Consider the following 25284-nt stretch of genomic DNA (forward strand, 5'->3'; position numbering starts at 1 on the left):
TATTTTATTGATGATGTATGTTCGAACTTTCTCCGAATTTTGTCTGATTTTTTATTTCTATTTGTTAAGGCAAGGCATTTTAGGATAGGATTTGGCTAATGCTCTTCCAGTCTTCCTATTGGTATGGCTCTAAGTATTAGTAACTTGTATGGAAATCTTCCAATGCATATAATCCTACATTTCAGATTCACCTTTTAATATTTATCGCTAAAAAGAAGAATAACTATAGTTACACCAATCATGCAGCACACTGCTTTATTTACCAATTACTATAACTGAGACTGAGAGTTACTACATCCTTTCCACAATAAAAATTACATTTTTACCATTTCGATTTGTGTCATAATAAAAGCCACGTTTTACTTTTATCATAAATAGATTCTACATTTCACTTACTTCACCCACATTTTACTATAAATTCAATATAAAAAAATTAACTCATATTCCATTAACTTTTTCATACCACCATTCTTTACCTTTCTTAAATTTCTTAAATAGGAGGGAAGGGAGGTTTTAATTAAAGATATAAATCCATAATATTCGAGACCTAAATCCGACTATTCTATTAAAAATTGAACTCTCAAAAACAAAATTTTCGCTAAGAAAAGACAACCAAATTTTCAATTAAAAGTAAAAACAATAGCTTCATTTTGTTGATATCCAACAAAATACTAAATTACTATAGTTAAATGACATAAAACCAATCTTGATATTAATCATTACCAACATCCATAAGCATATCAAACACCACCAGTAATGAAATTTAAGACACAATTTCAATCTTAACATGAAGCAAGACCTGTCTGTTGATAAAATTCTACAAAACTTTTAGCAAAAAAAGGTGAAACAAATGAAACCATAAAAGATAATGATCATTTTAAGCTCCAATGTTAGATGCCTTGTTCAGGATCACACCTTCATATTTCACCTGGAACCACTTCATCGCGTCCTCCTTGGTGACACGGTGTTGGATTCCAACACGGGACTTGCACCTACGGCGACGACCCACGCGATAACCAGGGCGCTCCAAGACTACATAGAAGTCCATACCATAGATACCAGTAGATGGATCATACCTATAAATTATCAATGCAACATGTTAGGAATCTTCATTTTTCAATACAGTATATACAAACAAGCAACTAGATGATGTATCACAAAAATACAAACACCAATATGCAAATTGACAGCGAATCTATAACCAAATTTAAAGCGAATCTACTACTATAAGCCTAGAAAACATAAAACTTTAGACTACATAAGTGTAGTCTAAATGGAAGGCTTTGCTAAAAGAAGATAAGTTCACATCACAGATTTGCTTACTTAATTCCAAGATCGATGTGCTCCTGAATACCGAAACCAAAGCATCCGGTTTCACTGAAGTTCCTCCTCAACAGTTCATATTCCTTGACCTTCAAGCCACTCTCGAGGAGTTGCATTGCCTTGTCACCTCTCACAGTAACATAGCAAGCAATTTTTTCATTCCTCCTAATCCCAAAAGATCGAACAGTGTATCTTGCTACAAATTACGAAAGATAACTCAATCAGAGTCGCAAACATTTCAATTTGATCATTTGCTTAAGCTTCAATCTATACAAATAAGATTCTTGTCAAACATATTCAGATGTGTACTACTACAAATACAATATTCTATTTATTGTATCAACATGATTTAATAAGTGGGGGTCAAAACTACTCTAGAAATGGAGATGTATTCAGTGAATTAATAGATTTATTGGTTCTGCGCAGAATGCTTTAAATTTCTATACCAAAACAATCAGTAAAACATAAACATAAAACTGAAGAATTCATGCGTCTTAAAACATAAAAAAAATTAGAAATTAAAATATGATTGAAAGATACCCTTGGAGAAAACAGGAGATTGACCGCTGAGTTGCTCCAACACCTGGTACATAAAACAAAACCAGTGAGCTCAGAAACATCGAATTGTTGAAAAATCAAAGCTCCGGCGGCGGGAGCTCAATGTGCTCGGTACCTTAGCAGCTCTGGTGAGACGATCTCCGCTCTCTCCGACGGAGATGTTGAGCACCAGCTTCTGCACCTTGATCTCCCTCATCGGGTTCGACAATTTCTTCTCTGAAGCCTGCAACATAGCAAATACGCGAGAGATTAGACATATCGATGGAGCCTCCAACGCGATGACAAATATACGATGGATTAAACATGTCTACAACGCAGAAATACGGGACGCACCATTGGATAATCGTCGATGGCGGAGAGGCACGGCGGCAGCGAGATTTAATGAGAGAGACTGAACTCCAACCCTAAAAATATAGGGTTTTCTTGTGTGGGCTGGATCTCAGCTTCTAGGCCCAGCTGAATATATATTCTGGGCAGTCCATTAATTTCTAATCGGTCATGCTAAAATTTTGGTTTTGTACTATCTCATTTGACCACTCAAGCTAAAAACTAACAGGAGAAATTATTAATAATGAATATTAGGTACTGCTACTTTTTATTCTTATAAAAGTAAAGACATAAAAAATACTATATGGCATCAGAAAAAACCAATGTCTAAAACATTTTTAAGAGGATTTAAGTGGGTATATAAAATAGTTGCACACATGAAAATCCCACCGGGTTGTAAGTCAATCCTACATGGGTTATGAGTTGAGTCAATCCCACCGAGCTAAATTTGCGTGTTCCCTTAGCATATTTTGTTAGACCTTCGATGAAGATATTGAGTAGCAGCTTTCTTTTGTAAGTAGGTAAAATTATGTTTCAAGGAATAAGAAAGTATCACATATGAAATGTTTATCATAATGATTTTATCTATGAGGTCACGAACGAGTGTATAAGCCTTTTTTTTGGCATCTAAAACTATTACTTTATGATGCACTCATCATTCTTGTATTTAATACATGTCATGTTTCTTCATGTTTTACATTAGTTTTCATATTTGTTTTTCTTAAAATATACACTTATGCATGACTTTTTTTTTTTTACAATAATAAATACTAATAAACCCTTCGTCCGAATCATAATAAAATTACCTCCGCTTTTGCTGTGTAAAATCTAAAAAGTATGCGACGTGTGGTGACCCTTGTCAATTGTTATTGATCAGTATCCTGTATCCTGGGTATTGTACCTGTTTGGTTGACGTGCTCGATGTAAAAAAATTTATTTTATTTGTATTTATATTCTAAAGTTGTAATCAAAACTGACTTGTTTTTCATACTAGTCGGTGGAGTCTAATCACATTCTCTAATTTTCACATTCTTTTGAATCACAATTTTTCTTCCATTTTTTTTCTCCGAAAATTCTGCAAAAGCTTTAACTTTTTTTCTTGCATACCTTCCCCAGTGAAGGACAACTCCATAATTTCTTATATTGATTGGAGTCGGGCCCAATCTATGTAAATCCATCATTGATTCATTGTGGTTGATTACTCAAACTATTGAACCGTTTAAAATGAATCAAGCTTTCGTCGAAATTGACACTTAACATTACACTCTACTTTTCTATATTTTGATTTCCAGCTCCCGAACTCTATGTGCAATCTGTAAAGTTATTGATCGCTAAGCCCAATGTATGCATAGCACAACGGATGAAACTTGAGTGGTCTGAGTTCATATACTATGTCCACATAAGTAAATATATTACTAATGAATGCAAAATACTAAAATACATGACAAGAAAAAAAAACATAGTTGACACCTATTAATCTGTATTACACATGTTTGATAAGTTAGTAATATCAAGATAGAGAATTATATATGGACATTAATTGTTTGATATCATAGTTAAGTTTAACTCAAAGTCTAATATAAGACCAGGGCCCTATCTAATTTTACCAAAATTATAACATTAACCTTGTTTATGTATCTCACCAATTTGTCAAGTTAAGCCATGTTATTTAATATACAATACAAATTTAGATAATTTCTTTTCTATCAAACAATAACGGAAAAAAATCATATCTTTGCATATCTTAACATGAAGCTCGTATTTCTTATCTTGTTTTACATATCTTCTCATGTCCCATCTTTTGTATCAAACGAGTCCTTACTATATGATATTATTACACTCTATAATCAATCGTTATATTTATTGGGGTTATGGAAAAATTAAAATCAAGACACATGACGGATTTTAATTGAGCAACGCTTAAGAGATTCGAAAAAATTGTAATCTTGTTTATTTTATTTCAAAATCATTGCGCAAAACTATAATACGAGTAAATTTGATGTATTTAAAATTTTAAATATTAAGACTTCATAGTTTACGTCCGCAAATTTTTCAATTTTTTTGGGAAAATTGTCTCCACTCACATTTTTCATTTTAAAAATCGTCTATTCTGAGAAAAGTTGTTTATATTCAATTTATATGCAATCTAACAATGCCTTTTTTTAAGCTTGAGAATTTTTAAGTCAACATGCAATATTAAAAACCATGAAACTTGGATTCAATCAAACAAAGAAGTAGCACTACTAATATGAAATTATGAATGATCAAGATTTTTAAGCTATTCATTAACATTTAAACAAATGGTGGAAAATAAAGGGTAGTAAACATATGTGGAAACGTCTACAAAATACGAAATACACACATAATAAACAGCGTGATACACCTCAATCAATTTTGCCCTCTTCTCGTAGATCTAGGGCTTAGCAGATTTCGTCCATTTCAATAATTTCAGGGGTTTGAGATCCAGGCTAAAATTTCCGAATTCCTGTTTCTCGATCCCTAAACTTTGAATCCATCGGGATCAAGCATATATGTTATTGAGGTGTTGATAATTTGATCTGGCACAATGTCGGTGAAGAGCAATGCCTCGATTAGGGATCGTACGCAGGAGTTTTTAGGGATTGCGGAGAGGGCAAAGAAGTCAGTATCGTTGCAGAATGGCCCCAGCAGCAGCCGATCCAAGCGCGAGGACCCGCCGCGGTCGGCGGTGGCGATGCAATCGGAATTTAACCGGAGGGCATCCAAAATTGGGTTTGGGATTCATCAGACGTCGCAGAAGCTAGCTAAGCTGGCAAAGCGTGAGTGATTCAATTGTAGCTTATCCTGCTATTGTTTATCGAGAAATAGGCTGTTGTGGTGAGCTGATGCTTTGCATTTGCTGAATTTTAGAAGTTATTATCAGATGCATATGGACTGAATTGCATTTATACTAATTATTTTGTTGTCTGTATGAAGTGTTTGGGATTTGATTTATCGTAAATTAGTAGCAGTTATGCATCTTAAAACGTGTTGTTTGTTGATTAACTAAATATGATCAAATGCTTGTTGGCGGTGTTTTTGTCTCTTTAATTTATCATATTATATGAGTTCTTCTGCAGATCATATGTTCAATCGTACAAGTTTGTATATATGCCCCTTGGTTTTTTTACTACTTTTAGGAGCATGAGATCATTCGTATAATTGTAATGATTACTCTAGGTGCTTGAATAAGCAAACTCTAAGAGATCATAGTTTGTCTTTTCTTGGAGGATGGTTGTGATCTTTTGGACAAAGATCCATGTATACGATAAAGGGTGTTTACACCTTTCGGGGGCGTGCGTGTTTTTTCAGTTATAGGATGGATAAATAAAAATAGTCCAAGCTAATCGTCCTTTTACTTTGATGGAATGATTGATTTTGAGATTGTTTGACCATCTCATCCTTCAAACTATGATCACACTTTAATCAATATATTCTATCATTCAAAATAAACAGTCTCTAGATGAATAAATATTGCATAGGCTAGTTTATCACATACATTGATGGTCAATGCTTGTCATTCTATGCTTTTTTTCCTGTGTCTGGTCTTTCGATTGGCATGCTTGAATTGATAATGTAATGTGTATATCTCTTACAGTGGCAAAGAGGACATCTGTGTTTGATGATCCTACCATGGAAATCCAGGAGCTTACTGCACTCATCAAGCAAGATATAACAGCTCTTAACTCTGCTGTAGTTGATCTACAGTTTCTCTCCAATTCACGCAATGAGAGCACCTCCAGTGACACCACAACTCATTCCACTACGGTTGTCGATGATCTAAAGAATCGTTTGATGAGCACCACAAAGGAGTTCAAGGAAGTTTTAACCATGCGAACAGAGGTGAATCCATATCTCAATGCTTTCACCACAACCTTTGTAATCCTGGCCTCCTGGATAGCTACTAACACAATTTGTGTTTCTTGGTCTTCAACAGAACCTCAAGGTTCATGACAACAGAAGGCAGTTGTTTTCGTCTTCTGCTTCCAAGAGCCATGCAAATCCTTTTGTTCGCCAGCGTCCTTTGGCTGCAAAGGCTTCGACCAGTAACTCAGCTGCCACACCTCTTCCATGGTCTGACGGCACACAAACTTCATCCCAATTATTTCCCAAGTAAGAACACACAGTTCCAGCCAGTTGGTATCCCCACCACAGCCTACATTGAATTATTTTTTGCCATATTCCCTCTTAAACTTTCTGCTGATTGAAATTGATAGTATTTGATAAATAGTTTTTCAAGGTCTTGAATGTGGTTCTAGTCAGATGCCATTTAGGACTTAATACTTGAGCAGAAAAACTTGGAATTAACCGAGTTGCCTATGTATACACAGATTAGTTTACTTACACAGCTTATGTTTTGTAACAGGAATCAGGTCGATGGGGAGTCCCAGCCTTTGCTGCAGCAGCAACAAAATCAACAACAACAACAGCAAATTGTTCCCGTACAGGACAGCTACATGCAGAGTAGAGCTGAGGCTCTTCAAAATGTGGAGTCTACAATTCATGAGCTGGGAAGTATCTTCAATCAGTTGGCTACTCTTGTATCGCAGCAAGGAGAGATTGCTATCAGGTAGCTTTAGCATGAACTAAAAGCAGTCAATTATGCATCGAAATATCTGATCATATTATCTACTACTAGCATTTATGAATGCATGCCTAGATATCATTGTTCTCACGCGAACCCCATCTTAATAGGATCGATGAAAACATGGAAGACACACTGGCAAATGTGGAGGGAGCACAAGGTGCTCTGCTCAAGTACCTCAATAGCATCTCGTCGAATCGGTGGCTAATGATCAAGATATTCTTTGTGTTGATTTTCTTCCTCACGATATTCCTTTTCTTCGTGGCCTAGTGATGAGCCGTTTTATCTTCTCACACAGGAAGATAACTCATCGCCGTGTGTCTGCCGTATAATTTTCCAAAATGTTTTGTAGTAAAATTCTTTCTTTTGTATATCAGGAAACGCTATTTTTCATGAGCTTCGTATGTGTATTCTTACTATAAGGTGAAGTTCAAGAGAAGAACTTCGGTTTGAAGTGTAATGAAAAATTCTATATTTTAATTTTGTGTTTGTATGATAATGCTTTGTTGCTTCCACATATTTTTTGCTGTGTTTCATTTATCTTAATCTATTAATGAAATTTAAATTACGAGTATTATAGATTAAATTAGAATTGAAAAAAGAGGCAAAAAACATGGATAGAATGAATTTCTTAAAGAAATGCAATGAAATAACAATTTGAATTTAGCAAGTTTTTAACTTCTGCCTTCCTCTCTCACGTTATCTGCACCAGAAGCTCCTCCTTTTGTCGTCATCTCTCTCTTTCTCTCTCCATATTATATATATATTGTGTATCTATATATGTAACGCATTAACATACGGATATAGATGCACAACTACAATCGGCAGATAACGTAACGCATTTGACACACCAAACCCTAGAAGCTGCGCCTCTTGTCCTGTTCGAAACCCTATTTTTGTGTGAATCCTACATTTCGCAATCGCATTTTCGAGCTCATCGGGCCTGTTGGATTAGGGAGAATAGCAATTGCGATTTATAATCGGGAAATTTGATATTCGTCCGTCTACACTCTGTTCGATTAATAAACTCACTTATAGTTTGGATTGTTTTTTTCATTAGGATTTTATCAAATTGCGTGTTGTTTTGTTTTTTTATTTGTTGTTCTGGAAGCAGTGATTGTTGATTGGTTTCGGGAAATCCAGTCCCGAAAATAATCGGCGATTTGTGACATCTGAGCTTGAGATTTTCGATCGGTCGCGAGGGTTTTTTGGAAAATGGTTGGAGGTGGGAATAGGAGGGATGAGGGATCGTTTACCGTGAGCAACACCAATGTTTTTGCGGCGCTGGAGACTTTGAAGAAGAAGAAGAAGTCTGATAAGGGGGGTAAGAGCAGTGGTGCTGCTTCTGGAAAATCAAAGAAAGGGGAGGAGAAGCCGGTTTACTGGGCTCCGGCACCTCTGACAGTGAAGTCGTGGGCGGATGTGGATGATGAGGACGACGATGATTACTATGCCACCACGGCTCCTCCCCAGGCGATGTGGGGTGGTTCTGGTGTGGAAAAAGTGGATGAAACTCAGAAACTAGATCATTTGGAGGTATAAGGCATGAGATTTTCCATCCAAAATTTAGGAAAGTGAGAGTGAAGATGAGCTTCTTGATGAAGGTGATGATGATGTAGAAGAGGAGCCTGAACATGGAACAGAGGTCGGAGAACCTTCTGAACCTATAGTTGAAACACAGGTTGAACAATCTCCAGCACCTAGGGAGACAGAAAGACAGCTTTCCAAGAAGGAGAGAAGGAAGAAGGAGCTTGCTGAATTAGAGGCCATTTTAGCCGATTTTGGAGTAAACCCCAAAGAGAAAGCTGAAGATGAGACAAATGGTAATTGATGTGTCCTTATCATCTATGTGGAACTGCTGGTCCGAGCATGAAAATTGTGTGTGCTACATATGATTTTCCTGGCTCTTCATTTTGTTATTTTGCACGCATTTTTGGAGCCTGTCACATAGTGTGTGTGTCAAAATAATGCATCTTCAGTTTGCCCCTCTCTAATTACTAGGAATACAAGTCTGATCTTGGTCTCTTGCAGATGTGAACAAAGACGGGAAAGAGGTGCAACTGAATGGAGTTGAAGAGAAGAAAGAGAGTGCTGCACCTGCAGAATCCAAGAGCGCAAAGAAGAAGAAGAAGAAGGCCTCCAAAGAGGCAAAGGAACCTCAGGACCAGCCCAATACCTCAGATGCTCCCCACGAACAAGATGAGACTGAACAAGTGGAGGGGGAATCTTCTGCTGTTGATGTGAAGGAGCGGCTCAAGAAAGTGGCTTCCGCTAAGAAAAAGAAATCGAACAAGGAGGTTGACTCTGCTGCAAGAGCTGTTGCCATGGAGGCTGCAGCACGCAGTGCAAAACTTGCAGCTGCCAAAAAGAAGGAGAAGAACCATTATAACCAGCAGCCAATCCGGTAAGGAAAAAGTCAGAGCTATGGAGCTCGGATCAAATGGAGATAGGTGGGCTTCTGTGGTTAATAAAACTCCGAGCTCTTGCCCTCTAGTTTTGCAGTAGACGAACTTCAATATAATTTTGCATTTTGAACATGTTTTTTTAGTTTTTTTTTTTGTTTTTATATCGAGAAACCTTTTCAATTGGTACTTGCTTGTTAGATCAGATGTATCATACAATACCTCTTCTCTTCTTGCTGTGTATCTAACCTTAGTGAAAAACACAAGCAGCCCTGTGTAAGAAAAACTGATTGCATTGTCACAAACAAGAAAAAACTTGGCAGAAACAGACTTACTGTGGAAGAATGTGCATCAAGGATTGAACTTTCATCCATCCGTTGGCTTGTAGTTACCCGCTGTGGTGAAACAGTAGAGCGTCATTCCAAAATCCGACACGTTTTTAAGGGTATTTCACTAAGAGAAGCTTGCATGAATTTCAAAATACCAGTGCAGACTTGTCAGCTAAAACAGATTCAGCGACGTCTTTTGCACTCCACGTGCTTTTGTCATTAGATTTCAAGAACAATGGATTAGGGGACCTATCTGAATATAGGAGTAAAGGTAGAAGTAAAAGTCAGGAAAATGCATTTTTTCTTTCACTATGGAGATAAAGATTGCATGATCATATTACCGAAACTGAAATTATGAGGTTATCAATGAAATCAACCCTCTCAGACACAATGCGAAGCCGAGCATCAGCTGTTTGGTGGTCAAGAAATGTGTGGGTAAGAACGCAGTTAAAATATCATGATTTCATCAAAGGGATTAATACAGTTAGCATATGAGTACCTACTTTAAAAGACAGAATTATGGAAAACTACGAGCTCTCTAAATCGACCAGGAAAGATATAATTATTGTGACTTACGGGACAATGGTGCAGCTGATGAATAACGCTCCGGTTTTCTAGATTCCACCCTTCAAATAGATGAAAAGAGTGAGGTTCCTACAATTTAGCGATGGAAGAAAAATGAAATAGAGAACATTTTGTAATAAACGTTGTGAACTGAAGGAAAACAAGTCTTCTTCGTGTAAAGTATATAATTCATTAACATCACATGAATAACACACACACACACACATGAGCAATATGGGAGAAAGAAAGACAAAAATATGCACATTGCAATAGCTTTTGGCATGATGTGTATGTGTACCATCTTTTCATTATCATAGGAGTACATCACAATGGACTAAGTTTATAGTACAAAAAGAAGAAAAAATATTGACCATAACAAGACTGGCATAAATGCCTAAGCTATTAGATCAGTATCATATAATTCAGTTGGTAAAACAGAATGACCAATCATTAAATCTTGGTTGATAAAAACAACTGCTGGTTACCATTTGAAGACAAATTTGTCGGAAGGCAGTGCTTTCGGATACAAATATGAATAAGCATTTGTCTCATCAACAAATAGATCCATTTTCAGTTCCTCTTCCGCACCAGCGCCTGTACGATTACCAATTCAACATCCAAGAAAAGTCAGCAAGCTCTTGGAGACATTGGATGACAAAACAGTGTCGAATTGTTAGTAAAATCCACACATCAATCTTGCCAGTCCAATTAGCATGTGCTAACTTAAGACACTCAAACTTTATGAACACTTTTTCTTAATGAGAGGCTATTTCTGTTAAAAGGGGCCAAGCTTTATAATAGTGATAGTGTATACTTGCAATGTTCTTAGATTTTCCTCAAACACCTACGCTGTTTTTTTCTCTCAGATAATATAGCCACTCTTAAATTCACACACAAAAATCTTAGCTCGAAAACACAATTCATTCAAAACCCAACAATGTCAGAAAGAAGCTGCACAATTCACTCAGTCATGTTGCTATGAAGTCCAAATCAAATAAGAGGGGAAAAACAATATTCCTCAGCATTTACCTAAAACTGGGAAAGCAAGAGAGAGAGAGGAGGACAAGCCCAAGAACATCAAATCCCTCCTCAAAATCCCATCTTGCAAACAGGGTCTTGAAGGATTACTTGAACATCCAACTATTTTGCGCGACTTCCCACTTAATTGGGCTTTCCGGTTCCTTGAAATGGGCATGCTTTGAGCATTATTTCTGCAAAAATACAAATGCTGTAACACGTGTAGAGGTGAAACAGCAAAAGCTACAGACTGATGCAGTTCTTAGCTTAGAGAGAGAGAGGAAAGGGGTACCCAAAAATGACAAAACTTGGAGAGAGAGAATGATGGTATTTCAGTGTAGGAAGAGCTGCAACTGCCATTCTCTTCTTCTCTCATCCACTATTGTAATGTGGATTGTTAAAGATAACTGAAAAACTGCATCTTTATTCATCTTGGAATACTTTATTTGTGGTTTATTTGGGGCAGAATTGTCATTTCCTGGATATCCATTACAGAGAAATATTTATAAAGGAACAAAATTAATTAAAATATTTTTTATTCAATAATTAAATAAAAATCACAGTACCAAATACAAGAACTAAATTACAACGTTGTCGTCCAGATTTCTTGGCAAAAAGGGTTAGGGTTTAGGTAGTGCTCTCAATTACTCATTTATAACGTGGCGGGAAGCTAATAATAGAGTTTATCCACCAATTCAATCAAATTCTGTGTGAATTCATCTTCCCAAATTTTCGAAGGGCACAATTCAATTTACGTCTTTTCATTCAGCAGAGGAATCAGCTCTCTTCCTTCCCAAAGTGGAGTTCCATCTGTTTGTTCATTGAAGCTATCTGGTGCAATCAAAGTTGATTGATTTTATGAGAATGGCGTTGGACTGAATCTGAAAATGTAGCTGATATGCTGCAGCATGATAAGTCATCAGTTTAATTTTTGGGGTTTATGCAAAATTTCTGAACTTTCTGTAGAATGTTCTTTTGTACCCAAGAGAAAAAGATGGTTTTTTTCGCTGTCCCACTTTATGAGGATTTCCACTTCTTGCTGTGCTGCTCAAGATACTGGTTTCTCATCAGATGACAATGTGCTGCTGGAATCGTGCGAATACAGAGAGTTGCAGCAGAGAATGCAGCGGCATGCTGCCTCGGGGTGCATTACCAAAGCCCTCGAGACTCTGAACTTCATGAGGGATAATGTTCTGGGTAAACCTACCACTTATGACTATAATGCTATGATCAGGTATTTCTTAAAGTCGGGTAGTGTGTCGTTCGATGAGTTGTTTGAGGTGTACAGTGGGATGAAAAGATTTGGGCCAAGCCCGAATCTGTTAACTTATCAAACACTCTTGAATGGGTTCATTTATGTTGGAAGATCGAAAGCTGCAATGTATATCGCAGGCGAGATGATGGCGTCTGGGTTTTCCCCTTCATTTACAATTATGTCAAAGTTGTTCAAAAAGCTACTGAAAACAGAAAGTGTAGTTGATGCTGTTATGTTGCTTGAGATTATGTTGAGTGTCAACTATATTCCAAGTCAGTATGATATAAGTGTCTTGATCCAAGGTCTTTGCCATGTAGGGATGGTTCAGGTGGCAATTTCATTGTTTGTGAAGATTTCAGGAAAGGGATACTTTTGTGGGGGGATTATTTATAATCCCATACTCTGGGCTTTATGTAAATCCAGTAAAACTTTTGTCGCATTAGCATTTTTTGGTTTCTTAGAAAAGAAGGGATTCGTGCGATCTGTTTACTCTTATACTGCGTTGGTTTATGGTTTTAGTAAGGATAGGCTGTGGCGTGAAGCTTTTTTCTGTTTAGAGGAAATGGAAAATGTTGGTTGTAAGCCTAGTCTGGTCACTTATACAGTACTTATTAAGTTTCTCTGTGATGACGGGAAAATTGATGTGGCACTGAACCTTTTGGGAAAGATGGAAGAGAGCGGATATAACCCTGACTTAGTTGTATACAACATAGTTCTCCGTGAGTTTTGCACTCAAGGTAGAGTAGATGATGCTTATGATCTTATTCAACTTATTGATCAAAAGGGCTTGTCACCTGACATGTATACTCATGCCGCATTAGCTGGAGGCATGTTGAAAAGGGGCAATGTAGAGTTCGTCAATAAGTTGTTGCTCAATATTATACTAAGGCACTGCTCTGTAGATACTGCCGTTTACAACATATATCTGCATTCCATGTGTTGTGATAGTAATTCTGGAGAAGCTTTGTCCTTGATGCAGAGTGTGATGGAAAAGGGTTTTAGACCTACTAATAGATCATACAACATAATTCTTAAGGGATTGTGCAAAGAGAGAAATTTTTATGAAGCTTTCAAGTTATTTGATTGTATCTTGTGGCCTAGCAATGGCCCTGATTTGATTTCCTTGAATACTGTTTTGTCTGCTGCATGTAAACTAGGAAATTCAGCCATTGTTCAGAGAATTTTGTGGCAGATGGAACATGAAGGAATAAAACTTGACGTTGTGAGCTTAACATCTCTGATTCAGTATTATTGTACAGTTGGCAAAATAACAGACTGCTTAAAGCTCGTATTGCCCTTCATCTGCGAGACCATTTGCGAGAGAATGCCATTCCTCCTAATATCTTCATTTACAACACAATAATCAGAGCAATGCTCATTAGAGGAATGTTCTTGGGAAATTATCAATCTGTTTAAGGACATGAATGTGGATGAACGTGAACCTAATGAAGCTTCTTATAAACCATTGAAAGAAGCAGTTAAAGAGTTGGATGAAAGGTTTCCTTCAAGCTATACAAATAATAGAGTTCGATATGTTTGGTAAATTTTCTTGAAAATGGAAGATACTAATAGAGAATACAGTCCTTCTTTCTTTCTTAAAGTCTTGTTGTTAATCTCCTGAAAGGCCCTAAGCCAAAACTCACTTTCTGTTCCTTTGTCATCAGAATTCGGGTAATAAGCAGCCCTCGACTGGGTGAAACAATCCGCGCATGGGGCAGCATCCCCGAAGGATCCAAACAGGAGAAGGGTAGCTGTAAGAAGACCGAATACAAGCTGTTAATTATGAAGCTAAAGATCAGAGCAAAGATATTGAAATGTTAGATTGTGGTTTACAACCTCAATTATGCATACCTGTAAAACAGCCCACCAACTGTGACTGAGGATGCTGTGTTGAGCTGAAGGAGACCATTCCAGACCAAATCAGCATTCCGTACATCACTAGGACAAACTGTTTCTTTCACAGGACTAACACTCAAATCCTTCATCATGTCAGGTTTCTCGAAAAAAGAAGCCTTTTTGGTGCTAGCATCTTTATGTACATCTGATGCTTGATTAGAAGCCCTAAGGTTGTTAGAACGTTTTAGGCTTTCTCTAGATGGATCATATGGTTCAGGAGACTTCTTCCCTGCATCTCCAGATAGATCCTCAAATGGAGGTTCTGTATCAAGGGACTCCATAAACTCATCTAACGAAACGATTGGAGGCAAGTCAGCATCCTTCAGTTCATCCACCATCATTCCTTGCATTGGATCAGTTTCATCTGTCTGAATAACCAGGCTGCCCGTGAAATCCTGGCCTTCTGAACTGCTCACTTGGCCTGCAACCTTCTCTTTATCTTTAACACTAGCCCCGGAAGGAGATTGAGATTCGACAGCCTTTTTCTTGTGAGGTTGTGTTAACAAAGAACTCCCAGCAGACACCTCTGCAGCAATGAGATCATCATGCTCCATCTCTACCTGAAACTCACCCTTGTGTGTTTTCCTGACCAAACGTCTTATATCAACCTCAGTATCAGGTAAAACTTTCATTTGTGCCAACTCTTCTGCTTTTGCCATACGCCACTCTGTTAACTCCTTAGAAGCAAGATCTTCAGCTGACATTGAGCATAACCTTTCCGGAGATATTTTTCCAGACATGACTCTTTCTCTCAGTTCCAGATTGTTACGATCTTTGAGGTTGAACAAAAGAGACCTGCCTTTCTCTCTATATTTTTTGTTCACATCACCAAATAATTTAAACAGCTCAGCTTCAATTTTGAAAGCCAAGTCTTCTGGTGTCAAAGTTTCAACCCCTCCTTTGTGCCCCAGAGCATCCTCTTTCAAAGACTTTTCAGAATGCTGACTTTCCTTACCCTCTTCCATATGCATATCAAAATTAAATGCCCAAGAAAGCCCATTGCCCTGCAAAAGATCATCTTTAGCAAAGAAGTTATCACCAAACGGAACATCCTCATCAGGTAAACTGTACTGAAACACCTTAGAACCACTGGTTTTGTTAAGTGTAGTCAATTCATTTGAAGGGAAAACTTCTGCGGAATGAGAAACAGGAACCTGACCTCCCTCACTAGCACCAGAGACATGAGAATCCCGGGAGTCCATGGGATTATCCGTATCCCTCTGGTTTTTCTCAGTTAGCAAGGCATTCGCCTGGTTCTGACAAGCCAAAGCCAATGCTGCAGCCAAAGATTCCCTCATTTTGGACCTTACTCCTTCTGATGAATCCAAATGAGCCTTGGATGCTGATTTGATTTGAGCAGTTTGCCTCTTTCCAGTTTGCCCCCGTTGTTGTAAGCCAGACTTGCCGGGCATAGAGTCATTCCGCATCATTTTCTTGATAGGTTGAGCAGGTGTAACTGGAGAGCTCAATCGAGACTGTGATTGTGCAGTTTTCTTTTGATGTGCTGAAGGCTGCATAAATCCAGGGAAATTAGCATCAGATCCCACATGTGCTGGCCGCTTGTGAGGCTGTGCCAACTGCTGAGAAGTAGCACTGTTTGCCAAAGGTTCTGCCTCAGCCTTCCGTTTAAATGGGAATGAAGCCTTCTGTGCAGCTATGCTTTTTGGTGAACTTGCATGCTTGGGACCTAGATGGTTTGACGTCCAAACTGGGTTTGATCCCATACTAACACCTGAAGATTCATTATGGCCCAACATATTATTAGACACCATTGGAGTAGTGAACCCAGAGCTGGAGAATGACTCTAACAGACCACTTTGATCTGCTGGTACATAGAAATGGTGTGATTCAGGATTGCTTGATACCTGGCCCACCATTTTCATAGGAAATTCCAGAGAGCTAGAACTATGCTCCATCTGAACCAACTGCCTACCTGAGATTGGGTACTCGGAAACCAAATTGTTGGACATGATGCACCAACGTTGAAAAACATAAGCAAAAACCACAAATATAGATGTAACTGATTTGTTGATACTCCAAATCGACCTGCACATGCACATTGTATTCAATAAATCACAACCAGAAAAGCAATCTAGTGAATCAAGATACTACCTAAATAATGAAAATTAGAACATTAAAAAAGAGAAAAAAATTAATCAACCAATGAAAGAAATAAAACATAGGAGTAGCTAATTTTAAGAAAACAAGAAACCGACTAAAAACAAATGCAACGCGTGAGCTGAACATGCAGAAACACGAATGAAAAATGCTTTAAATCTGAACCACCTGATGAGCCCTAATATCATATATTCATAGCCGAGAAATATACTCATGTCTTACTACACTGGAATCAGTTGTCATTGGATTCGCTTAATTAAGCCATGAATGAATTCGTTTTAAGCCAAAACTGAGAACAAAATTACAAAAGATTCATTACTTTTTTAAAACCCTATCCCTACATTAACAACTGACGAAAAAAATCCCCAAATTCAAATCAATCTTCGTAGATATCGACCGACTCATATGCATAAAACGATAGGCATTTTCAGGCACATGCATAAAATGAGATAGAAATCATAGAATCAGAGCATTACCTAATGGAGGTAGAAAATGCGAATCTACGAATGAAGACGACGAAACAGCTGAGTGATGGATATAAGCATTTCTTCGCAAGTACAGATGTGTGTGTGTGTGACTGCGTGTATGCGCGCGAGAGATAAAAGAAGCCCTAAAAAGAATGGCAAATATGTTTGATATGTTTGCCATTTATGGTAATCGAGAAAGCGCTAATTTGTAGTCGAACTCGTGTTAGACGGTGACACGTTATCCGTACAAATTTGAAGTTAAAGGAGTAACAATTACTGAAAAATGAAATTCATCCATAAGAAAATAAAAAATTATTAAAATAAAAAGATACTCCTACTATTAATTTTTTAAACTATTCAAAATGTAAAAAATGGAATAACTATTTAGTGTAATATTTTTATTAAAAAAAGATTATTTTTTTTTGTTTTTAGGGTGAGGAAATCACACGTGGCAGCCTCAGGTTGTGGAATTTTAAGAAAAAATATTAGAGGGAAAAAGGTTTGAAGTGTACAATCGTAACAATTTGCTATGAGTAGTACTAGTTAGCTTGATAAATGGAGTACTATTATTGCTTTTTATTTTTTTTCTAGAATTGTGAAATCATTACCCTTTCAATAATTTGGCAGTTTTTAGTATGTGAATGAACATGAATCAATATTACATTACAATTACATAAATTCATTTATCCCATCCTTAAATACATGGCAATGTTCTTCACAATTCACAGTATACTAGGCAAAGAACACTTATAGATCAAAGTACAACAGTAGAATTGCGATTTCGGCCCAAAAACCACAGGATAGGATTGCGGGTCTAGGCCTCCTCATGATCGACTATGCACAGTTGGCGAACGAACAATTTGTAAGTTCATCCGAGCTCTTTTTTTGCGTTTATTTTTCCTCACCGATACAGCATGGTGCTGTTTTGCAGGCTGGCAGTTGCTGCAGTGAGCGAGCTGAAAAGGGTATCACCAACCTCGGCTTTGCAGAGTGGGCACGTGGCGTTGATTTTCAGCCATTTATCCACGCAGTCCTTGTGGAAGAAATGAGCGCAAGGTAGCTCCTTGAGCTCGTCATTGTTGACATATTTCGCTAAGCAAATGCAACAAACCTGTTGAGGAGAGCATAATAATTCAAACAAAGGTCATATGCATTTGCAGATAACGTATCAACAACCAAATTGCTGATCAAGAGCGAGAGTTGTGAGAAACTTAATCGCATTGTTTAAGATGGAGATATGTGAAGCTTACAGCATCCTCTCCTGATATTACGCGCTCTCTCTCCGTTCCAGCAGCCACTATCCCACCCTCGGTTGCATTAGAGCTATGTTCCTTACTGTTCTTGTTTTTCTTGATTTTATATTTATAGGTTGGGAGAGAGTTAATCGAATCTTGAGTAGCTCCACGGTTCTGAGTAAAATCTTCTCTGATGCCCAGGACTGATATTATACAGGGGAGGCAGCAGCAGATCGTAGCACACAGAATAAAAGGCATAGCATAACCGATACAGCTGAAGGTCAGAAACACTATGCACAACCTGCAAGTAGAAAAATTGCAAACCAATTGGCATCATTAGATAAGAAACATTTTCCATGCATACTGGCTCTAGCAAGTAAATATATTTCCCATGCAGTACCTGTATAAATTTGGAGCTTCAGCAGACGACGAGTGGCCTCCAAAAATCCATACATTTCCAACGACAAACCACACAGCAAAGAAGCAGTCCAAAGCTAGCTTTAAATATTCGACAAATACCTTAAGCCTGACACATTAAGCGCAGATATATTAGCTGCCTATGTGCAAGTACTTGAAATATCACAAGAAAGTTTTCATAAGACTCCTAGTTTCTACATAGAAAAAGTGACACAGCTTCCAAGAGTCAACATGTCTTCTTCTTACACTACAGGACTGGCAAAAAGATAACCCAACGCTACAACTATGTTGTGGAAGAAGCATGTGTAAACTGTAGTACTAATAGATTAGCTCGAATATCAGCAACATCAAGTGTAGAGTGTATGGCCCCACTAAACATTTCCAAAGAATGTTTTATCAAGTTTTATAAATAAGTTAAAAGCAGCTTCAATATAAAGCCAGAATACCGTCCCCAACCAACAACCAGAAGAAAAAACAAATAAAAATTAATAATTCCAGCATGTATCTTTAGCAACCCAGCCCCAACCCTGATCTCCAATGAATAACAAAAATCTGTATGAACCAATCTTTGGGGGGGACTAAAAGCCCACTCAACATAAGCTTCTCTATGACATGTTACCTAACTTTTCCTTTATCATGACAACCATATAAGGATCAGTAAACTTTTCCATAGCTGCTATGCAAAATCTTTGATCATGAAGATGACGAGTCAAAAGAAGCCACATAGCATTGCATTCATAAATGCTGAAATACCCATTACCTCGAATTCAGCAATTCATTACTTTGAGTGCTTCTAGTTGTTGTACCAGTTGTCCAGCTGTCTTCTCTGTTTATTGATCTCCTTGAGAAAGGAAGAGCAGAGTTATTGCTCAGGGAAGCATCTTGTCCGTTCTGAGATGAGTCCTGCTCTTGACTTTGATTACGATGTTTAAAACGCCAATATAGAAGAGGAAGTATTGCCAAACAGCCAGATGCATATCCAACAACCCATGTTCTCAAAGGGGCATGCGGTTTCTCACTTCTTGACAAGGAAAAGACAACAATAGCTGCTATAATTTGGCTGACTGTTAATATAAGCTCAACAGATATCCATAACCCGGAATTTAATGGACTTCTTTGTCGGTTGCGAGTACTTCCTCTTCGACTTAGTGAATTCCTTGAGATTGACCCACTGGCAGTAGAAGGTTGAGGCTGATAAAGGGGAACCCTAGAACTAGTAGATGGCAGGTCTTCACTTCTTTGCTGTTCCAAACCAGGTGATGGCCTCTCATGGGATGAATTAGATGAAGAAGCACTACCACTGCTTGTTATGTCAATAACGTGTTCAGTATCACTGCGACTGTTAACTCCCTCCATCAACAAATCAGTTTCGTCAGTTAAAATTTTATGATGATGTCCCAGAATGGGAAAATCCATTCAAGTCTGCCAACCCTAGACAACACTCTGGAAACATGGGACAATGGCCTAGTAAAAACCTTCAGATCCTTTCCTACAATGCTGAAATTTAAGTAGCAGTAATATCTCCGAGCTTAAGGGCGTTGTTCGACCTTATCTGTTCACACCACATAAAGCATAAACATTAGAAGCTAACTCGTTCCATTCATTACACTCGTACACAAATTACATCTCTCAATCAAAACAAAGCCAAATAATCACCGCAGAAAAGCTTCTGGAGAAAGATTATATCCAAATAGCTCAAAGAACAACGCTTATATCTTCAAACTATACCGAATTAGAAGCAGAATTCCACAAACAGAAATAGAATTAGTCTACACAATTCCAGTTACCTAAAAAAGTTAAATTGAAACCAAAAAACCATCACACAAGCTAAAAACAACACCAAAAATACCAAAGAAATAGCAGAATTACTCCAATTTCCAACAACCCCAGCTAATTCCAACAACCCCAAATTGAATATTTTTTGAACCATTAGATCGTTGACCATCTCCGCAATACCCGCCCACAGTCCAAACACATAGTAAACTCAAAATCAAAATCAAAACCGTATAGAATTGGAGAAGTAAAACGAAGCCATTAATCAATTAACCATTCACGAATTAAAAATGTGCAAAACCTATGTACTAACACTAGCAACTAATCAAATTAACAATCTAATTACTCACCCGTATAAATCACCTCAAACTAGGGTTTGGCGAAGGCTGAGAATCAGAGTCAAATTTTCTGGTAGATGGAAGCTCCTTTTGTTGATGGGTCATTCAAGCTTCTTCAACAGTTGGATTTTTCCTATTTTCCAAATATTGGAATTATTTACATACGGAGTAGTATTTACGACTCTTTGGCTCATTTTTCTTCCTCATCTCTTTATAATAATTTTATGACGTCAGATTTTTCATATCTAATTATTTCTCTTATTTTGAGCCGTTCGATTTGGAAATTTTTTGGAAAAAACGAGAAAGACTATTGTACCCCTGATTATGGTTAGGTGGGTAATTAGTAATTAAGTATAGTACATTCTTAATGATCAACGTCATTACGCACTTACTCCACTTTCACATGAAAAATATGATTAATCCTCATATTCTATATTTTGTTGTCTTAAATGTTTTCTCTGACCTATACATAAGTTAGTCTTGTTCTAAACAAGTTTTGCATTTATTATTTTTCTATTGTTTTTTCAGAAGATGATGAGAATTGAGAGCTTCTATCACGAAAATAGGTTGGTTTGCGATTTTAAAATTTAGAATTTTCATGTTATAGTTCGGGCTATCCATATCAATTTTCAGACCGGACGGGCAATCCGGATCACCTAATGAAATGTGAGTGAAATGAGTTAGTGGAAGGTGGGACCCTATTGCCATTTATGGTAAAAGTGAACCGGGACTCTTATTCGCGGACGGAGGGAGTAATATGTTTGTGAGGGGTGGAGAAGGAAATGGATTAGGGAATGCATTAGGTGATCCGGACCTACTTACGGGTTACTACATTTTTTATGAAAGAAAGATCATGTAAGTATATTTTTTGTATTTTTAAAATTTTAGCCTATTGATACATTTGTCTCCAAAATTTAGTTCATAACCTTAAATTCATAAGTAGGGAAATGTTCATATAAGATGGAGTTTGTACTAACTCTTGTAGTTAGTGTAGTAGGTATGACTCAATCTCATCCATTGATCTTATTTATATGAGATGGAGTTTGTTTCACATTTTATAACTACAACTTTAAATGCATATTCTGTGTTAAAGATGTACTATAAAATTGTATTTTTCATATTTGATCATAAAATAAAAAATTGTAGGTATATTGAAAAAAAATACTCCTACCTATCATTGAAGAAAAATGTGTACAGTTAAGAGATGTTTGGGTAGCGGATTGAAACTAACAATTTTGATTGATGATTACCATTTTTGTTTTGGAATCGAACATTCTCAATTTGAACTAGATCGGTCTTATCGGTTCTATTACTCCAATCTTGGTTCAAATATTTTTAAATTGACAATCATCGTGTAACTGCAAATTTTGAAATAACATGGTGAAGTAGTAATATAATATCAACTTCCTAATAATCATGATATTTCAAGAGTGGCCTAATATGCAAGATACATGACACTATCTTCATAAATATGAAATGAACTATACCATATGACATTTTATCAATAGGTTGCCTATATATCCGGAGACACAAATTTCCAATGATAAAAGTTCCTTTTTTGAGAGCCCACAATCTTGGCACATGCCACATTTACAATTTCTTTAAATGAATTAAAATTCTTTCATTTTTTTAAAAGACTACTTATATTTAAATTATTGTGATTCTATAAAAAATCATTATTGAAATTATGAAAAAACGGAGTATGATAAAATATGCATCACAAAATTTGTAATAAAATGAAAAATAGGAAACATTTGATAAAAAAGAATGGACCAAAAGGCGAAATCCCATGTCGTGGTGATGGTGGATCTTCACTCTGAACCACTGTGAAAAAGCGCAAGCATCATCATTTCCATTTCTCATTTCCTTCCAATTCCCAATTTGTTTTCTTCCCTTCCATTTTGAATTCTTGAAACAAACAACCGCAAAAAAAAAAGAAAATTTGTGATGAAATTATTGACGACGCCCCTCTCTTTCTCAGCCCATCAATGGCAAATTTCCTAGGTTTTTGGCATCCACGAACACATACACCTTTATTGCACATATATCATAACACAATGTATATGTGTAACTGAAGATCCCAGCTTTTTCCCCCCTCTAATCATAATGTGTGTTTGTGGTTTTTGCAATTTTGTCCCCTCTCCTCAATTTGGGGAATCCTAGGTTTTTATCTGTTGATTTCTTCGGATTTTTTAGCCCTTGAAGGATTGATTCAGTTTCTCTCACTTTTGAATTATGGTTTCTGCTGCGGTGGGTTGTTCATTGGATTCTGGTTGGGTGCAGCTGAGGAATTCTGGGGGTGCATTGATGAATTTATAGCTATTTTGTTCAGAAATTGTGTAGAGATCTCGTATTTTTGTGTAGTTTATGCGATTGTTTAGGATATTTCTCAATTTAGGTTGGTTTTTTTCTCAGGTGCCCAATTTTTTTTTTAATCATCATTGGTTGTTATTATGTTTGTGGGTTAGGTTTTCTTTCATTCCCTATACTTTACTCCAAAATGCCTTTAATTTGAAGCACTAAAGTTTCAGTCTTTTTCCTTAGAGCTATATTCTTGAGCTTTTCCTTAGATAAATCCTCGAGAAGCCAGAATGTGGAAACAAATTCTTGGTAAGTTGCCTCGGAAATCCCAGAAATCAGATTCTGATTCTCCAAGAAGCCCTAGCCCGGGGCCGAATTCGTCATCTGCTGGCGGCCCTGCTGCGAAAAAAGCTTCGGCCGCAGTCTTTCCGGCCTGTGTGATTGCTGGAATCAAGCCGTTACAAGCCTTCAAGGACGTTCCGACCTCGGAGAAGATGAATCTTTTCATAAGTAAGCTGAGCCTCTGCTGTGTAGTGTTTGATTTCACTGATCCCATGAAGAATGTTCAAGAAAAGGAGCTTAAACGAGCCACATTGCTCGAGCTGCTTGATTTTGTATCGCAGTGCCCCCTGAAATTCACAGAGCCTGCGATTTTAGCTTCTTGCAAGATGTGCTCAGTTAACTTGTTTCGTGTTTTCCCACCAAGTATTCGGTCTAGTAGCTCGAATTCAGGTGAGAATGACAATGATGACGAGCCAACATTTGATCCGGCCTGGGCGCACTTACAGATGGTGTATGATTTCCTGCTCAAGTTTGTGACTTCGCCCTCTTTGGAAACTAAAGTCGCCAAGAAATATATCAATTGCGCCTTTATTCTGAAAATCATCGACTTGTTTGATTCAGAGGATCCCCGGGAAAGGGACTGTTTGAAGGCGATTCTTCATAGGGTATATGGGAAGTTCATGGTTCATCGGCCATTTATAAGGAAGTGTATGAGCAGTGTGTTCTACAGATTCGTGTTTGAGACGGAGAAACATAATGGGATTGCAGAGTTGTTAGAGATTTTTGGGAGTGTGATCACCGGATTCGCTCTGCCTCTAAAGGAGGAACACAAGATCTTTCTTTCAAGGGTACTGATTCCTCTGCACAAGCCAAAGTCATTGGCGGTTTACTTTCAGCAGCTGTCATATTGTGTGAGCCAGTTTATTGAGAAGGAACCGAAGCTGGCTGGTTGTGTGATTAAGGGGCTTTTGAAATATTGGCCCGTCACGAATAGCCAGAAGGAGGTGATGTTTTTGGGTCAGTTGGAGGAGATTCTTGAAATAATTAACATGGCCGAGTTTCAAAAAGTCATGGTTCCTCTGTTTTGGCGTCTTGGTCACTGCATTAATAGCTACCATTTTCAGGTAAATGGTTTCCTTCGTTGGCTTTTGGAGTTTAGTTCAACTTGTTACACGATATCGATTGTTTTGTTTGGTGTAGTTACTTATGCTTAATACTATTTGTTTCTAGTGCAAATCTTCAATTTGTGTACACTCTAAGACAAGTTTGCAGGAATGGTTTTTTTGATCGAGATATATTTTTGCTGGTCGGTGTATTTCACATGACGTTGTTTGCTCTTGAACCCTCATTTATTCTCTTGAGAGCTTCTCTATTTTAGCAAGTTTCGTCTTTATACATCAATGGTGACTATGCAGGTAGCCGAAAGGGCTCTTTTCCTGTGGAACAACGATCAAGTGGTGAACCTAATCGCGCACAACCGGCAAGTCATTGTGCCAATAGTCTTCCCAGCTCTGGAAAGAAACGCAGAGCACCACTGGAACCAGGCTGTCCTGAACTTGACTCTAAACGTGAAACGGATGCTGGCAGAGATGGACGACACATTGATTGTGGCCTGCATTGCAAATTACAAGGAGGACCAAGCGCGTAAAAAGTCGGAGGTGGAGAGACGGAAGGAAGTGTGGGAGCGTCTGGAGAATGCCGCGAGTCTCCAGCCGGTGACGGGTAGGACTGCAGTTCTGGTAAACTTGGTGTAGAGTCGGCGTTGATGATTCTGCTTGCCTTGGGGGTTTTTGCGGTGGGGGAAACCGAGAAGGAGCCGTGTCGGAATCGCTGTCGTTGGCATGGTAAGGACGCCCAGCCTGGTGTTACAAACCCTAATCAGAATCTGCTGTTTCAATGTTTAAATGTCTATTTCTCTTCCCCAGAAAGGGCATGGGAAGGGTCTCTGCCTTAGTTCATATTTTTGCTGAACTAACTGTTGTTTGTTAGTCATTTCCTTTTTCACTTTGTTTCTTGTTTTCCTACCTTTTTTTGGCCAACTTAATTATAATTATTATCTTGTATATCTCTCAACTCATC

General features: G+C 37.7%; 8 protein-coding genes across 9 annotated transcripts; 4 read left to right on the plus strand and 4 right to left on the minus strand.

Annotated features, from left to right (window-relative positions):
• Window positions 1-690: 690 nt before the first annotated feature.
• On the minus strand, window positions 691-2337 carry LOC125208962 (60S ribosomal protein L11-like). 2 transcript variants are annotated; one of them, XM_048108508.1, is made up of 5 exons: window positions 2215-2337; window positions 1997-2104; window positions 1864-1906; window positions 1324-1519; window positions 691-1076 (listed from the first exon to the last, which is right to left on the minus strand). In XM_048108508.1, exons 1-5 carry the CDS (start codon window positions 2215-2217, stop codon window positions 878-880), a joined length of 549 nt encoding a protein of 182 aa, XP_047964465.1. In that variant the 5' UTR covers window positions 2218-2337; the 3' UTR covers window positions 691-877. The 2 variants fall into 2 exon arrangements, with proteins under 2 accessions (XP_047964465.1, XP_047964464.1); XM_048108507.1 differs by lacking the exon at window positions 2215-2337 and having other exon boundaries at window positions 1997-2113.
• A 2224-nt stretch (window positions 2338-4561) lies between these two features.
• On the plus strand, window positions 4562-7326 carry LOC125210955 (syntaxin-32-like). The gene is made up of 5 exons (XM_048110606.1): window positions 4562-5006; window positions 5825-6069; window positions 6164-6339; window positions 6593-6796; window positions 6922-7326. The coding sequence occupies exons 1-5, from the start codon at window positions 4775-4777 to the stop codon at window positions 7079-7081; spliced, it is 1017 nt and encodes a 338-aa protein (XP_047966563.1). The 5' UTR covers window positions 4562-4774; the 3' UTR covers window positions 7082-7326.
• A 223-nt stretch (window positions 7327-7549) lies between these two features.
• On the plus strand, window positions 7550-9456 carry LOC125210956 (neurofilament heavy polypeptide-like). The gene is made up of 4 exons (XM_048110607.1): window positions 7550-7809; window positions 7926-8347; window positions 8382-8634; window positions 8843-9456. Exons 2-4 carry the CDS (start codon window positions 8027-8029, stop codon window positions 9217-9219), a joined length of 951 nt encoding a protein of 316 aa, XP_047966564.1. The 5' UTR covers window positions 7550-7809; window positions 7926-8026; the 3' UTR covers window positions 9220-9456.
• A 4-nt stretch (window positions 9457-9460) lies between these two features.
• On the minus strand, window positions 9461-11535 carry LOC125210957 (psbP domain-containing protein 5, chloroplastic-like). Its single transcript, XM_048110608.1, has 8 exons — window positions 11416-11535; window positions 11136-11317; window positions 10592-10700; window positions 10119-10168; window positions 9884-9951; window positions 9698-9795; window positions 9549-9608; window positions 9461-9485 (listed from the first exon to the last, which is right to left on the minus strand). Exons 1-6 carry the CDS (start codon window positions 11481-11483, stop codon window positions 9769-9771), a joined length of 504 nt encoding a protein of 167 aa, XP_047966565.1. The 5' UTR covers window positions 11484-11535; the 3' UTR covers window positions 9461-9485; window positions 9549-9608; window positions 9698-9768.
• Window positions 11536-11728: 193 nt separating this feature from the next.
• On the plus strand, window positions 11729-14199 carry LOC125214941 (pentatricopeptide repeat-containing protein At3g04760, chloroplastic-like). Its single transcript, XM_048116179.1, has 4 exons — window positions 11729-12320; window positions 12696-13666; window positions 13796-13875; window positions 14043-14199. Exons 1-4 carry the CDS (start codon window positions 12032-12034, stop codon window positions 14197-14199), a joined length of 1497 nt encoding a protein of 498 aa, XP_047972136.1. The 5' UTR covers window positions 11729-12031.
• Window positions 14196-16986, minus strand: LOC125216103. Its single transcript, XM_048117728.1, has 3 exons — window positions 16869-16986; window positions 16088-16320; window positions 14196-16006 (listed from the first exon to the last, which is right to left on the minus strand). Exons 2-3 carry the CDS (start codon window positions 16242-16244, stop codon window positions 14220-14222), a joined length of 1944 nt encoding a protein of 647 aa, XP_047973685.1. The 5' UTR covers window positions 16245-16320; window positions 16869-16986; the 3' UTR covers window positions 14196-14219.
• Window positions 16987-17501: 515 nt separating this feature from the next.
• LOC125216105 (E3 ubiquitin-protein ligase At1g63170) lies at window positions 17502-20794 on the minus strand. Its single transcript, XM_048117730.1, has 5 exons — window positions 20635-20794; window positions 19272-20063; window positions 18495-18620; window positions 18110-18395; window positions 17502-17970 (listed from the first exon to the last, which is right to left on the minus strand). Exons 2-5 carry the CDS (start codon window positions 19925-19927, stop codon window positions 17761-17763), a joined length of 1278 nt encoding a protein of 425 aa, XP_047973687.1. The 5' UTR covers window positions 19928-20063; window positions 20635-20794; the 3' UTR covers window positions 17502-17760.
• Window positions 20795-22401: 1607 nt separating this feature from the next.
• On the plus strand, window positions 22402-25216 carry LOC125216104 (serine/threonine protein phosphatase 2A 57 kDa regulatory subunit B' kappa isoform-like). The gene is made up of 2 exons (XM_048117729.1): window positions 22402-24329; window positions 24621-25216. Exons 1-2 carry the CDS (start codon window positions 23214-23216, stop codon window positions 24957-24959), a joined length of 1455 nt encoding a protein of 484 aa, XP_047973686.1. The 5' UTR covers window positions 22402-23213; the 3' UTR covers window positions 24960-25216.
• Window positions 25217-25284: the final 68 nt, after the last annotated feature.

Source organism: Salvia hispanica, chromosome 3, assembly GCF_023119035.1.
Source record: "Salvia hispanica cultivar TCC Black 2014 chromosome 3, UniMelb_Shisp_WGS_1.0, whole genome shotgun sequence".
Classification (NCBI taxonomy): Eukaryota; Viridiplantae; Streptophyta; class Magnoliopsida; order Lamiales; family Lamiaceae; genus Salvia; species Salvia hispanica.

Bases quoted from the DNA above. Each gene is read 5' to 3' on its own strand.
- LOC125210956 (XM_048110607.1), top strand. From the start codon at position 8,027: ATGGTTGGAGGTGGGAATAGGAGGGATGAGGGATCGTTTACCGTGAGC. The intron at 8,348-8,381 runs GTATAAGGCATG...TCCAAAATTTAG, and splicing joins AGAAACTAGATCATTTGGAG to GAAAGTGAGAGTGAAGATGA. The intron at 8,635-8,842 runs GTAATTGATGTG...GGTCTCTTGCAG, and splicing joins AGCTGAAGATGAGACAAATG to ATGTGAACAAAGACGGGAAA.
- LOC125214941 (XM_048116179.1), top strand. From the start codon at position 12,032: ATGATAAGTCATCAGTTTAATTTTTGGGGTTTATGCAAAATTTCTGAA. The intron at 12,321-12,695 runs GTAAACCTACCA...TTTGCCATGTAG, and splicing joins CATGAGGGATAATGTTCTGG to GGATGGTTCAGGTGGCAATT. The intron at 13,876-14,042 runs GTTTCCTTCAAG...CTTTGTCATCAG, and splicing joins GTTAAAGAGTTGGATGAAAG to AATTCGGGTAATAAGCAGCC.
- LOC125216103 (XM_048117728.1), bottom strand. From the start codon at position 16,244: ATGTCCAACAATTTGGTTTCCGAGTACCCAATCTCAGGTAGGCAGTTG. The intron at 16,007-16,087 runs GTCTGTTAGAGT...ATGAATCTTCAG, and splicing joins TGTACCAGCAGATCAAAGTG to GTGTTAGTATGGGATCAAAC.
- LOC125210957 (XM_048110608.1), bottom strand. From the start codon at position 11,483: ATGGCAGTTGCAGCTCTTCCTACACTGAAATACCATCATTCTCTCTCT. The intron at 11,318-11,415 runs GTACCCCTTTCC...GTATTTTTGCAG, and splicing joins CCAAGTTTTGTCATTTTTGG to AAATAATGCTCAAAGCATGC. The intron at 10,701-11,135 runs GTAAATGCTGAG...GTAATCGTACAG, and splicing joins TCTTGCTTTCCCAGTTTTAG to GCGCTGGTGCGGAAGAGGAA.
- LOC125210955 (XM_048110606.1), top strand. From the start codon at position 4,775: ATGTCGGTGAAGAGCAATGCCTCGATTAGGGATCGTACGCAGGAGTTT. The intron at 6,340-6,592 runs GTAAGAACACAC...GTTTTGTAACAG, and splicing joins TCATCCCAATTATTTCCCAA to GAATCAGGTCGATGGGGAGT. The intron at 6,797-6,921 runs GTAGCTTTAGCA...CCATCTTAATAG, and splicing joins CAAGGAGAGATTGCTATCAG to GATCGATGAAAACATGGAAG.
- LOC125208962 (XM_048108507.1), bottom strand. From the start codon at position 2,113: ATGTTGCAGGCTTCAGAGAAGAAATTGTCGAACCCGATGAGGGAGATC. The intron at 1,907-1,996 runs GTACCGAGCACA...TTTATGTACCAG, and splicing joins GTCTCACCAGAGCTGCTAAG to GTGTTGGAGCAACTCAGCGG. The intron at 1,520-1,863 runs GTATCTTTCAAT...CGTAATTTGTAG, and splicing joins ATCTCCTGTTTTCTCCAAGG to CAAGATACACTGTTCGATCT.
- LOC125216105 (XM_048117730.1), bottom strand. From the start codon at position 19,927: ATGGATTTTCCCATTCTGGGACATCATCATAAAATTTTAACTGACGAA. The intron at 18,396-18,494 runs GTACTGCATGGG...TTCTACTTGCAG, and splicing joins GAAGCTCCAAATTTATACAG to GTTGTGCATAGTGTTTCTGA. The intron at 17,971-18,109 runs GTAAGCTTCACA...TCTCCTCAACAG, and splicing joins TAATATCAGGAGAGGATGCT to GTTTGTTGCATTTGCTTAGC.
- LOC125216104 (XM_048117729.1), top strand. From the start codon at position 23,214: ATGTGGAAACAAATTCTTGGTAAGTTGCCTCGGAAATCCCAGAAATCA. The intron at 24,330-24,620 runs GTAAATGGTTTC...GTGACTATGCAG, and splicing joins TTAATAGCTACCATTTTCAG to GTAGCCGAAAGGGCTCTTTT.